At 38.4% G+C, this 13,961-nt stretch overlaps 1 protein-coding gene across 6 annotated transcripts in view; it reads left to right on the top strand.

The window, feature by feature from the left end:
- The window catches only part of CCDC148 (coiled-coil domain containing 148), a 68,689-nt gene that overhangs the window by 6,782 nt on the left and 47,946 nt on the right, over positions 1-13,961 (top strand). For 3 of the 6 annotated variants that reach the window (XM_040562580.1, XM_040562579.1, XM_040562585.1), the window contains 3 exons: positions 8,547-8,727; positions 9,137-9,214; positions 10,183-10,304. In XM_040562580.1, the coding sequence (XP_040418514.1) occupies positions 8,679-8,727; positions 9,137-9,214; positions 10,183-10,304 (249 nt within the window). In that variant the 5' untranslated portion in view covers positions 8,547-8,678. Of the gene's footprint in view, positions 1-7,044; positions 8,728-9,136; positions 9,215-10,182; positions 10,305-13,961 lie in introns of those variants that run through there. The other 3 variants (XM_040562583.1, XM_040562584.1, XM_040562581.1) reach the window with 2 other exon arrangements.

Below are 13,961 nucleotides of genomic sequence, written 5' to 3'. Positions count from 1 at the left end.
CCCTACTTTCCAACGCAGATAGTGAATGAGCAGACATGCCTTGTGAGTCAGGTCAGTTCTGCGGTACCTTTACTGTACTGTTGTTTCCTGAATAATGGAGAACCGTGTAGGCTACTATTAGGGATAAACTCGCATCTTCCAATAAATCTTTAAATATGTCAAAGCACATGGTTTAATTTTTAACACCTTTAACATTATGCATGGAGGTAATCCACTTTCAATTAAGCTTTGAAATGGACAGGTGTGTTGTCTGCAGCTGGCTGACTTGGTGCACTTGGTTTGTATGTGTTAAACAACAAAACAACATTGCAAAATGCCACCTGGCGCACTTGATTGCGAGTTGCCTGGCAGGCATACGTGACTTCATTTCCTACCCTTCCTATGTCCCTTGTCAACTTTTAAAAATTTGACTTCCTCTTACATGATTGTTGTTGTCTCCTTCCCTCCCCCCTGATCCCATGAAGTGTTCTTTAAGTTTATTTTATCTTGGATCTATTAAAATAGTCCAGGAAATAAAAAGGAAATAGTGTCGATATTCAAAAAAACTGACAAACCAAGAGTTGTTTTTTTTTTTGTCTTACAGTGTCACAGAGCTGCTTGCTTTAAATGTTAGTCAAATTGATCTTTCTGTTCTGCACTTTTTTACTTAATGAGGAAGCAATGAGATTATACCATAGGCAAGTATTAGAACTGTACACTCCCAGAAGAGACAGGGTCCTCTTTGTCAGTTTCATACAGATCCATAATTCTTTCCTTAGGGAAGGATGATTTGAATGATAGTCAAACTCCGTGACTTCTCTAGCGACTGTTTTGACACTGAATGATAAAAGTATTGTCCTGTGTGCTTTTTTTCTGTGGAAGGGATCGACTGCTGCAAGATCTTTAAGATTAAAACGTTGTGAATGGATGCCGTTTTCAGGTAGTTAGTTCAACCAGCAGAAGAGAATGGGTCTGATTAAAGGATAAAGCTGGTTATTTTTGGTTTTTACTCCATCCTGTACAATAAGAGTGATTCTCTGCCTCTTTTCCCTAACAGTAATTGGGATCAGAGAGTTCAAATACCTGCATGTTACTGTTCCTCACCTTTGAATGGAAACATGCAGAAGCCAAGCAATGTGGAGGCGTTTTTCTAGATTTTAAGAGATCACCAGACATTTGAAAAAGAGAGCACTGAAATTAAGGGACTTGTGTTTGTTTTTTTTCCTGAATTTGTAAGGAAACATCTGTCCTAGTCCATAATCGCAGTTCCCGTCGACTCCTGAAGTTTTAAATGAAGTCAGCGGTTTGTTTCTGGGTCTTATTTTTAACTGTGTATGCTAACTGGTAATTGACTTGAAATACTAACACCTGTTGTTGCAAAGTGAAGCAGCCTTCATTCACGCAAAATGTGTACCTATTAAAATGTTATTGATTATGCTGTTAAATTGTGTTTTGTGTCAAGTTGATCCGGCTTTCCTATTATTGACTGGTACATTTAATAACATGACTGATTTAAAACCTGCTTAAAATGTTTTGTTTTAAGTAGCATGTGCAGATCAGGAAATGCCAGCCCCACAATAATTTTGCTTTTCTGTTGATTAGCAGCACTTTAGTCGATAAGAAAAATCGACATTCATGGTCTGAATCTGCAAAGACTTGTGTGTGTAAATGGCATGTTGAATCAAGGTGGTGAAGTCTCGGCTTCTTTAAAGTTAATGGTTAAATTCTCTGGGAGTATTCATGCTTGTGGAATTGGGACCTTAGCTGAGTATGAATCATCACGAATAGCAGCATGTGCAGGCTTTGCTTGCTCCAGAAGTGCTGACTAACATTTGTGGAGTTTAATTTCTATTTAAATGAAAGAGAGCAGGATCTTGTCTTAATGCTTGCTATTCCCATATTTTAAAATATGCTTAAGTCATGTACTTTAGGTACAAGCAAGTATTGCATTACGATAAGAATGTGCTTAAGTGTTCAGTTGAATTGGAGGCATAATCCCTCTCTTAGAGGACATATTCATATTCTCTTAGAGAGTTCTGAATTGTAGTGAAATACTAAATTATCAACCAGAACAGAAACAGAGCATTGGTAAACCCTGTGCTTTATACTGTTACTAAGAGGTTTAGTCATGGCTGGTTGTAGACATGGCTGATTTAGCAGGCTTGGGGAACAGTTTTCTGTGTACTGATGGCTTCTTTTCAATGTCTCTTTCATCTTTTGTACTTTTTGTTTCTAAGATGCATCAAGGCTTCCAGCCTAGAGGCTGTATGAAGTTAGAACAAAGCTGGAAGCAGGGCATCTGAATTCAAGCTTAGATGAACTTTTATAGCATTGAAGAGGTTTTTAGATGTATCTGCATTAAAGCAGAAATAAATGTAACTTGCACTGCTTTTATCATTTTCCTTGGTATATTTTCTAGTTACCGAAGATTAAATACAGGTTTAAACGGATCCTGCCCTTTCTGAAATAATTTTAATATATTCATTTCCAGTGTTTTAGTGGTCATAACACTGAATTTGTGATATCAGAAAATAATTTCTGTTGAAAGTCTGAGATCAAATACAACTGTATGACATCATTACAGAAGAGAGGAATGGATAGGTTGCAAGGGAATAAGCTCTTATTTAATCAAACAGTAAAATTACAGAAAAAATCACCAGCATTATGATTTTTTTGTTTTTTTTTTGTTTGCTTTTTTTTTTTTTCATAACTTCTGTTCCCTCAGATATACTGTCCTTGTTTCTTCCCAAAGGAATGGAAGCCAATGCGAGTATGTGAAGTTTTGTTAAAACAGAAACATCACAGTAGAGAGAAGAGATATTGGCAATTGGTCTAAGGGATACATAAAACCGGAGGGGTAGCTATGCTGCTGCTAGGGTTACTAGTGTCTGTTGTTAGTTTTCAAAAAGGACGTAGTTCCTTTTCTCAGGAGAAGCTTGTCGTCCATGAGACACTTGAGAACATAATCTGACCTGGGTGATGCTCGCGACTCCTGACCAGTCCTTTCGCTTGCACCTCGACAGGGCGTAGCTCCACGTCCGCTTAGGGCGCCTCTCTGCTGTGCAGGAGGCAGAGCACTGGCACAGCTGCCTGGGGGTACGTGTAATCTCCCTTCTTGGAGATCTCTAAAAGCCGCCTGGATGTGGTCCCAAGCACCCTGCTCTGGGTGCCCCTGCTTGTGCCTGGCCAGGTGGGCCCAGAGGTCCCTGCCGACCTCAGCCGTCGGTGATCCAGGCAGTGCTCGGGCACCTCAGCTGCTCTGCTTTCAGCCTGTCTTTGCGTGATCTTGAAAACAAATCTGCACTTGAACTTCATTGCATCTAAAGTATTTGGAGACAAGCTTGCCTTGACTGTAGGCTTTGGAGCACGTTGCAGATTACAGGCCCAGCAGAGGAAGGTGTTGGCTTGCGCTGACTGCTAGCTTGGGGTCGAGCTCACACCCATCTGTGGTGCGGGAGCGCGGCGCCCTGGGCTGGCCAGCTCCGCGGGCGCCAGTGATGCGGTCGCCGGACAGTGCCGCACAGCCACCCGGGCGTGTTACTGGCGGGACACTGTTACGTGACACGTGTTTTCTGTGAAAGCATTCACAATTTTGTAGGTACCCCTCAGGATCGGTTTGTTAGCACAGCGTGCCTTACCTGTTTGGGTCAAAGCCTTATGGGCACTGCAAACAAAGTCAGTGCCTCCTAGTGCTGCTGCCCCCGGGGTACTTCTGGAGTTTTTCTTGTTCTGTTTCATCACCAACCCAGGGCGGAGCTGAGAAAGGCGACCCAGATGGACTTTTTTTTTCTCTCTTTTGAATTTGAGTTATTGGATGAAGTGTTTTGCATTAAATACTCACAATATATCTCATTTTAGTTTAGGGTGTTTGGTGTGAGCAGTAGGCAGTACTCCAAACATTCAGAGAAAACATTATCCCTTAATGTGTGTGGATATGTGGGAATCCTTATGGCTCGGCGCTTAGGAGGCGCTTCAGAAAGGCATTAAAAATCTGAGTTTCCTTCCTCCTTTCTGCCTTTTTATCCCTCAGCACTGGGATGCAATGTTTAAAGGAAGGGAAACTTCTTTTCTCGTTTGTGAGTGGTACCCAAATTTCCTTGTAGCTCTGTTCTGAACAACAGCTAAATGGTAAGGTGTCAACCTTATTGAATCTTTTCTTAATTTTTCTGGTCACAGATAGTAAATAGATTAACCAAGTTCCTGGATAGTGTTCTTGATCCAAGCTGCATTTTATGGATGTTAATAATCCAGTTGATGAAAAAGCCCACAGAAACAAACCTATTCCCAAAATGAAAATGCACTCTGAGTATTCAAGCAAGAAAGCTTGCAGGAAAGTGAAGTTACTCTTGTTTAAAGAAGTACTAATTATTGAGTAACTTAAAAATTAGTCATTTTGTTGTAATCTGTGAAGGTGAAGATTTTTAAGGCACTGAATTCTTCCTGAAAATGAGACTTTTACTCTTTAAATTCTTTAGATTGCCTCTTTTTTCATATACCTGTTTTTCAGACAATATAAGGAATACTTTACTCATTAGCTCTAACTCATTATCTCTGTTCAAGCAGCTGCAAACCTCTAAAATTAATCACTTTCACCATGAAATGTAAAGTATGGGTAATCTGTGATGTTTATTCAGTGCAAAAGTTGAACTGAAACTTATAGGAGGCTTGCACGGTAGAGGTGGATGGAGCAAGCACCCTGAGAATTAACCCACAGATATGAAATACATTTGTTGTCTTTAAACCTAGAAATAATTCAGTGTTGGTAAAGCTGTTATTTTGATGAAAATATACCAAGCCTTACTCTGAATTGATTTCCGTTCCCTTTTAAACACAGAGTCTAACTAGACAAAATACTAACAGATCTCAGAATTTCATGAAGACATGCTCGTAGAGGAAACTACTCTTTTAAGGTTAAAAAATTAAAAAAAAAAATCTGATTGTCACCTCAAGTGCAAAGGGAGAAGCATGCTTAACAGCAATGTCAGATGTACTGAAACACAAAATCCAGTAGCACTTGTTAAAAAGCAAAATGCCCCCTCGAATACTTGCATTGCTTTTGTGAACTAGAGTGGGAATGCAGGGGAAGTAGAAAACGTTTCTGCTACATATGATTGTCCATGGCTTATGCTTGTAAGAATGAAAATGGAAGTAGATTTTGTTCTCTGAAATTGCTGAATCACAGTTCTTTTCACTTGGCTGTGGCGATGGAGATCAGCAGGGATTTCCTTGGACTACTGATGCGACACGACACCGACACCGCATGCTGTAAGAATGCTGCCTGATAGCAGCTTGCCCATATCAATAGAAAGTAGCATCAGTAATACTGATGATTGCAGACAGTAAAACTGCTGACGGAGGCTTAAATGCTCTTTATAAGGGCTAACCTTGTGAAAAGAGCCAAGTAAGGGAATCCCTTGGGGTCGGTTGTTTATTTGGTACCGCTGTACTTGTATATAGCACTGAGTTCCCTCTCTAACTTAAGCATTGGATGCCAAGGACTGCAAGAGCTAGCAGGCAAAGAAAAGCTGTCTTGCTTTGTTACAAATCTTTGTTACAATCTTTCATTTTGACGTTGTAAGGAACTTTGATGTCTTAGTCTATAGTTAAAACTATCCCATGCTGTGTTTCCCTTTGTAGATACATTTTGCTGCTTTCAATTTGAGGGATTCTGGCAATTTGGCCAAAGCTGCTGCTGTGACTGGGCTGTTACAAATCTAAAAAGTCAGAATGGTCCCACAAAGCACGTGCAGACAATCTGTTTCAGGTCTAATGCAGATTTATTTCTGTTTGCAGAATCTCTGAATATGGCATCCTTGCTGATACCTCTGCTTAAGGAAATCAACACTGCCATGTAAATATTAGCCACAGCATGCCAAATCTCTGGAGAGAACTTGCTGTTCTTTTAAACGTTGCCGTTGTTTTGAACAGCTTGCCGTTGTTTCAAAATCATGCTGCTGATCTGTGGAGGTCAAGTGGCTCTGCCCGACAATGGTCGTACTCCTACAGAATCCTTGCATTGGTACTCACCCTTGTTTTCTTGCTTTATGCAAGTATAGTGTCTATCTGATGGTATTAGAAGAGACATGGGACAGGTATTCCTTGCTGTTATGCCAGTATCAATATATGTAGGGTTATAGTAATATCAAGGCAATGTTGAGTATTAGTATCCTCATGAATGAGGCTAGGAACTGTGATGACTTATGATCTTGCTGAGAGAGAAGCATATGAAAGTCTGTTTTAGACTGGTCAATCAAAGCAGGAGTACCAGGTTTAAAATAAACAATTTCAGTATATCTTGATGCTTTTCCTTTTTTTCTAAAGTCAGGTATGTGGTTAATTCCTTCTTCAAAGGAACAGTAAAATTAAGCAAAGAAAACTGTTTTTGTTTCGTGATTGACGCTGAAAGCCCTTAAAAAGATGAGTAAAAAAATTTCAGGTTTTCTTATACATCTTGTAACTATTGAGCTCTTATTATTGTTTTAAGTTTTCCTGTTCAGCTTTAGCAGCCATAAATTCAGTGGAAGATTGTGTGTCACATAACTGCTGGAGTTTACAGAAAATGCTGAGTATTACAGAATTTCACAATAAATTATGCCAGGGTTTCACTTTTTTTTTTTTTTTTTTTTAAATTAGGTCCCCCTGTTCCCTCTTAAAAATTACAAAACTTCATGATGATTATGATGTCTACTTGCTCCTCCTCTCAGGAAGAAAATATTGGAGGCTGGAAATCTAAGGAATTATGTTTAATTTAGTACTTCCATTGTCATAATATACAGATTTGTAAACAACCGCAATGGAAATGATTTTCTTGAAATGCCTTTTTGAATTGATCTGCCTATAGCTTAAAGATCTGTGTGTTAGTGGTTGAGCATTTCTTGTTCCAGTTATATTTCTTTCAAGAAATAAAGATGAGCCTGTGCATAGTTGGCCTTTGTAAGGAGCAGCAGAACAATATATTTGTTTAGAGAGTAAGGAAGCAACATTTAAACTGTCTTTGGCATCTTGAAACCAGAAGGTGCAACTCCCGTATGTTACTGTGTTCTTTATATCTTTACCTTGAGGATTTCCAGACAGCGCAAATGTGATTTTTAAATCAATTCCAACCGTATGTACATATGCAGAAGTATATACACAGATAGAGAATTATATGTAGATAAGTTGGTGTAGAGATAAAAAATTATCATGACAAATAGGCCAACAAAGTTGCTTCTGCTATGGAGAACTACCTCGTTTGTCTGGATGAATTTGGCAGTGTTACATTGTTACAAGTTAAAACCAAATAATTGCTTTAAGGAGGGAAAATCAGATCAATAAAATGCATGTGCCAACTCATTTTATTTGCTTTCTTTTTTCATCGAGGAGTGTGTAGACTTTGGGGTAGGACTGTAAATTTATTTGCAGTTGACTACTGGATTGTAAAGGACACATTAATCTTTCAAAAGGGGAGCAAACTCCCAAATGTATTTTCATATTTACTTACTTTTAACTGTCTTTAATTCCAGCCTCTGTGATCAGATGACTTTGAGTGTAACTTCTGACCAGCTGATACCAGCACTTTCTTTCAGAACAAATTTAAAAAGGTTCCATTGTTGTTGATGAATGGTCACACTTGGGTGAAGACAGGTGGCATTAGACTGATAATTTTGGTTTAGTGCAAGAGATAGTGTTCAATAACATTGAAGAATTTGAATCAAGAAGTGTTGAGAAATGTCACACTTCATCAGTGAGTTCATTATTTTCTACTTGGAGTGGTCAGTGAATATTCAATGTACAGAACCTGGCAGTCATGATTTTTCTTTGCTTTTTAACTTGCATTGTTAACTGAACGTGTACAGATCAAACATCAAACACTGGCTTTGAGCCACTGGAATGACAGACTGTTTCAGCTACACTTTACCATTTTCTTGCAGTAATAATGGAACTTCCTTCAATGAAACTTGTCCATCTAGATCAGATTTCTACACTTTAGCTGTTTTTGATGATCCTGCAATGCAGAATGCTGTCAGGAGGAAATACAGCTCACAGGAACATATGATAGTAACTGTCTTTGGTTGCAGTCTTGCAGTTTGGCTTGACTGAAACCAATTGCTTTTTGTCAGTCGTTCTCTTTCAGTTGCTTGTGCTGCTCTTCTTCCCCTTTTTCTTGATCCACTGGGCCATCCTTGGGATTTGTATGGATAAGCAGGTTCAACTCATTAGAACAGCAGAAAAAAAACTCCACAAAACACAAATGAACAGAGTTTGCAGGTCAGCTATTTACCACGTTGCTACTTGCTGTGGGACTAGACAAATGCCAAAGCTGTGCCTAAGTGGATGGAATTTTGTGTCTAGGAAACGTGGGTAAGGTTGGGCTGGGAATGAGAGAGCGCCTGCGGGGGGATCGGTCAAATGCGGCTCCCCTTCTGGCGTTCCTCAGCTGTTGGCGCAGTTCTGCGGAAACACCTTGTGGCCACATATCGTATGCATGTATTCTTTGTATGTAAGACCCGTGATGGTGTTCATGTGTGTCTAAGTGAAAGTATGTTTTTCAGACATTAAGGTTGTTTTGTTTTTTAACTTCGTTGTAGATCTTATTACATCTTAAATGTCAGGTTTATCCCAAGATGCTGTGGATACATGATACACGCTGCCTGTCATGGCTGCTCGTGAGGAATTAAGCCGCTGTTGAAGAAACAGCTGGCTTGGGTTGCCAAGTGCTAATGGAGAGACTTTTAAAGGGAGTATACAGGGATCCACATATAAACCAAGGTATGTAACTATAACAAGAGAGATCTCTTCAGGCTTAACTTCTAAAATCAAAGAACAGCTAAAAAAACTTACCTTACATTTGGGCAAATATGATAGTTACATTTTGAATAGCACAAGGGAAATTGACCTCCTATGTGACAGCATTGCAGATTCATCAAAGAAATAATAATTCGTTTTCCTTTTATCAGCTGCTAAACAATGTAAGAGATTTTTTTTTAGTACAAAAAAGTGAAATCTTCCTTAAAATGAAAGGTGAACTTATAGAATTTCCATCTAATCATATTTTCAGCAAGATATCTTCTCTCCTCAGCAAAACTATGCATATTCATTGTATATGTATGTTTAGATTGCATTCACAGTGTTGGTATTCTCAAAATTATTCTCAAAATATCTGTTTGCTTCTCAACAGATATCAAAAAAATAAAAAATAAAATGTGTGAACCGGACCATGGAACATTGTTTACACCTCAAAGGATTAGTGATGTAGGTATGTATGCTTTCGTGTTCAAATGTAATTATTTTGGATTGCTAGAATAAAACTATTTCTGAAATATTTTGTGCAATTAATTGTTGCATATGGAAGCTGCAGTAGTATTTTGATGTTTAACACAAAAAATCTTTCCATAATGAAACATCAACTTTAGGATCATTTTGTCAAGCTTTCTGCAGGTACATGGCAAATGAGAATCCTTAGGAGAGACTTGAAGGAGGATCATGAGATAGCTTTGCAGGACTTACTGTAGCATTTTATATGGGATCCTTCTGCAAAACCATTTATTAGACATACTGCTTCCAGCTACTACATGCTTACTAGTGAATGGAGAAAGAAAAAGAAAAAACAAACAAACGAAAAAAACCCACTGATATCTAATGGCAAGTTTCACTGTTAAAGGTACCTAAAAAGAGATGGAAAGAAAAGTCTCATTCTTTGTCCCCATAAGCATCCTAGCTTACATGATATATTACTGGGAATATGTATGCTTACAGTGTTTGGGCAAATGTTCAAGTATTTTTGTTGACCAATATAATTGTATCTTAGGCTTTAGCCAATTTTTGTTACAGAATATTGTGAAAAGATATTTTGAAATCATATCTACCTAAGCTTATTTTTTTTTATTAATATGGATTTATGTGTATGTGTACACCCAAAAATATATACATACAAGATATATAGTATTTATTTATATCTTTAAAATAAAAGACACATCAAACACATTACCTGTAATATAAATGTAAAGTTTGCATTGAATTAATCTTGCATGAAGAGACCTTGATGACTTCTACCACCTTAAGTTTGTTTCAAATTCTTATTCAGCAACTCAAATCCTTGTTATGGAAACAGTTATTGTTTTTATTATACTGTTTCTAAATTCTATGCATAATGCTTTCATTTTATGGCTCATACTTAAAGTATTTCTCAAATTTGACATGACTGTAAATGTTTGTGATAACTAGAAAATCTGGTGACTTCTATGAAAAATGGTCTATGCATCCAGAAGTGTAAACCCATTGACTACAAACATCTATATGAACTTGCTGCAACAGAAAAAATGGCATCAGCAAAAATTCAATTAAAGGTACGTGTTTTTTATTTCTAATATCAATTATTTTTTTTAAGTACAATGATCACATTTTTTCACTGCCCTCAAAGAATCTGACAATGAATAGGAATAACAAATTGTTTTAATAGTGTTCACGATGGGCAAAAGATGCAAGTTTATAACACTGTTACTATGACTTGGAAACTTCAATGTTGAATTATGGAATTTCTTGGAATCAGGGATGCAAAATACATGGAATCTGCTTCCCAAAGAGACAGGAGACGTTTATATTTGAGTGCTTAGAGGAAATTCATCCAGACTCATTAGATAACCAACTCAAAATAGTGGGGATAATGAAGAACTTATGGGAATGAGAGGGGATTGCTCTGGAAAGAAATTAAACCAAAAATATAGACATGAAGTGAAGATTTCCAAAAGTCAAGCTGAAGTAGAGCTTGAGAAGAAAATAACGAGTTTTATAGCCACATAATGTAAATTTAGAGCTGGACAGAAAGGTGTAAATAGCTGCAGTATGTTCCAAATAGTAAATAAGAGGTAGTCTGTTTAATACTAATAAAGTTCAATGAAAGCTTTACCTCTGCTTTTGTTAGGAATGATGTTTTATAATGTGTTGACAAAGCAGGGTGACAAGCAGAACTGAAGACAAAATTCAGTGCTGTCAAACTGGAGAGAAGACTATGTACCAAATCCAGTATCCAGAGTAAGCGCCAAAGACCAAGCACTCATCCAGTGATGTAATTTCACATGCTAATTTTTTTTGTAAGTCTGATCTCAGAGACATTTAATAAATCCATCAGTGATGGATAATAAAACCACAGTGGGTGATACCATACAAGTTGAAAATAGCAAGGTGGTTTGGTATATTAAGAGTGGGGTTACAGGGAAGGAAACATTTTTGACAATGATAGACCCAAAGTCTTCAGTTATGTACAAGTTAATTAGAATAAAATGTGAAGAAAAGAATTTGTAAAACCGAGTAAGTAAACCAAAAATGCGACCAGTTTTTAAATATGGGGGAGGACAGGATGAACACTGGTAGTTCTCCGGACAGCCTCATTACAATCTTTACATTAGGCATATACCAAACAGGTTATGACGGAGTTCTACCTTTGTAGAAGAAGGACCAAATAATAGAGAAAATGTGAAGACTAAATTAGAAAGGTTAAGATATAGCTAACTCTTGAATACTGCATATGACCTTCATCATTATAGTACCTAAAAAACAGAGCAAAACAAAAACAAAAACAAAAAAAATTGAATAATACAGGAAATAATACCCTCATAAGGAAACCTAAAGGAGTCTATCTTCAAGTATTTTAAGTGAAAGCATTGATCAAATTTGCTTACGTTAATATATGTCTATGTAACAGGTAGGTGAAATGTGACAACTTGATACCAGGACTGTCAGCAGATAAACCACTCACGTGTGAATCAGTTGCAATTTCTTGAGCTTTAAACTACCTTTGGGAAAGTGAATGCAAAAATGCAGACTGCAGTTTTATGTGTGCATTGTTTGTTGTATTCCCTGCTAAAAAAAATATATATATATATATATATATTATAGTGAGTATATTCGTATAGGGAGAATATATTCATATATTCTTACTCCTTTTCCTTCAAAATTTTCCCCATTCTTATTTTAACATCATACTAAAATCAGTAATGTACGCCACAGCTTTGAAAAGAGACTTTATAAAAGTGACATTCTATTCTTCCAAAGCTTTATAGATTTTATACTGACATAATGATGCTGTGACAAAGTACGTTTTCAAGGAAGATTTTTACTTTAATCAGATAGGATGTTAGTCTGCTGATCAAGGTGTCACTTCTTTGGGTCACATTTCAAAGCAGAATTATTGTATGAGACCCCCTCACTCTGTCATGTCGGCTCCCAGTTGCCTGGGAATGCTTTTATCGGGATGGCAGTTTAGCTGGGCCGTCGATGCAGCCAGCGAAGTTGGATTTGGGCTGGTTTATTAGCTTAGGTTCAGCGTACAAACACAGCTCGTTTACCTCAGAAGTGCATGTTTGACAAACAGTTTAGCTTTCATGTGCCATGACAACGAAACTGTTGGGTCCTGATGGGCCTCAGTGCAGTGTGGAGCCATTCCGAGGTCTTTGTGGTACACATTTGGAGCTGAGCTGATCTCAGCAGCTGTGGCCTGTGGCTGGCCCCTGCTGCGTGGCTGCACTGCGCTTCCAGTAAGCTTGCCCAGCTGCTGTGTGCCAGCATGCAACCGGCAGTCAGGCTAGGTGTTGTGAGCTCTGAGATCTCGTGGTGGTGGGGGGAGCATCTTTGACAAATATCAGACCTCCATGCGTAGAACCGGTCCTAAACAGAAGCTAGAAAGTCCTGTTAACTTGAGGGAGCTGTTTAGAGATTTGTGCTTGAGTGTCTCTCTATCTTGCTTGCCAGTGTCTCCTCTATGAATATGTATTACCTGGCTTGTCAGTGTCACTTGTGTAAAAGATTGGAGAGTTGATGGATTCTTTTTTTATTTTTGTTTTTTAATTTTGTGCCATTCTGAGGGAGGGCTTCTGATTGCTTCCATTACCTACAATTCAACAGGGGAAACATGGGATATTTTTGTGAACAAGCTCATTAAATAGCAAACCCAAAGGTATGGGAAGACTGTAGCTCATCTAAGCGCTCCTCCAGCTGTTCACTAAATGGTTTGTTCCTTTGAAACTAACTTTTCATCATTTGTCTTTTGGTGTTTCACCCTTTTTCAAGTGTTTTCCAACTGAGTAGGTAATAAAATACGTATGCTGAAAGCTCCACAGAGAATAAAATGTGTTCCCACCTGTTTGTTTTTGTTGGTGGTGCTGATTCAGGTAATCCAAGTTCTGAAGTGCTGGGTTACTTCTCCATGGATGTGGAACCACATAAGCAAATGACAAATCAATTGTTGTCGGCTTAAGGAAGAAAAGTACTTGTGGATGAGAGCTGTACGGGAATGCTTCACAGCTTCCTTCTTTGGGAAGTCTGCTGGTGTCACCTACCCAGCAGGCAGAGGGAGCGGAGATGTGGCCTTTTAGGGGTTTTGCAGTCCTTGTTCTTGTGCATGTGAAGGCAGAGGGGGCAGTGTGTGGCTTTGTCCAGCTTTCACTATGCAGGAACATTGACTAAGCATTTTTAAGAGTGAATTACTTCCACCTGAGACAAATGAAAAATTAGCAGTTATGTCTCATAATGGTGTTTCTTTCCTGGGCTAGATGTGGAGTGAGATCTTTATTCCTTACTTCTTGTTATGAACTGGGACAAGAATTTCCAATTTTTTTTCCTTGCTCACTACCGTTCTGCAGTAGAAAGTTATAGCATAAAGGAAGGTCTGGGGAGGAGGACTTAAAAAATAATAAAAATAAAAATAGGTGGTAAATTATGGGGGCCTCTGGAAACAGAGGGGGGTTTTGCAACTAGAAGTAGTTGACTGGGGGGGGATGGGGTCAGGTGGCGAAGAGGAAGGCTGTGGCTGGGCAGCAAGAAAAGTAGCAGGAGAGGAGCAAATGTTTGCTGAGCTGAAATCCTGCTTTGTCCTGATTGGTCACTGAGAGGCAGGAAACAGTCATGATGGCAGGAGGGTAAAATAAAACTGACCTAGCTCAGGGGTTTCTGGCAGCCACAGACTTCTTTTCCTTCTTCCTTCATTGTTGATTGGCCAGAATCATCTG

The sequence above is a fragment of the Cygnus olor genome, chromosome 6, assembly GCF_009769625.2.
Source record: "Cygnus olor isolate bCygOlo1 chromosome 6, bCygOlo1.pri.v2, whole genome shotgun sequence".
Lineage (NCBI taxonomy): Eukaryota > Metazoa > Chordata > Aves > Anseriformes > Anatidae > Cygnus > Cygnus olor.
Note: the sequence above shows the minus strand (reverse complement) of the source record. Positions and strands in the feature narration are given on the sequence as shown.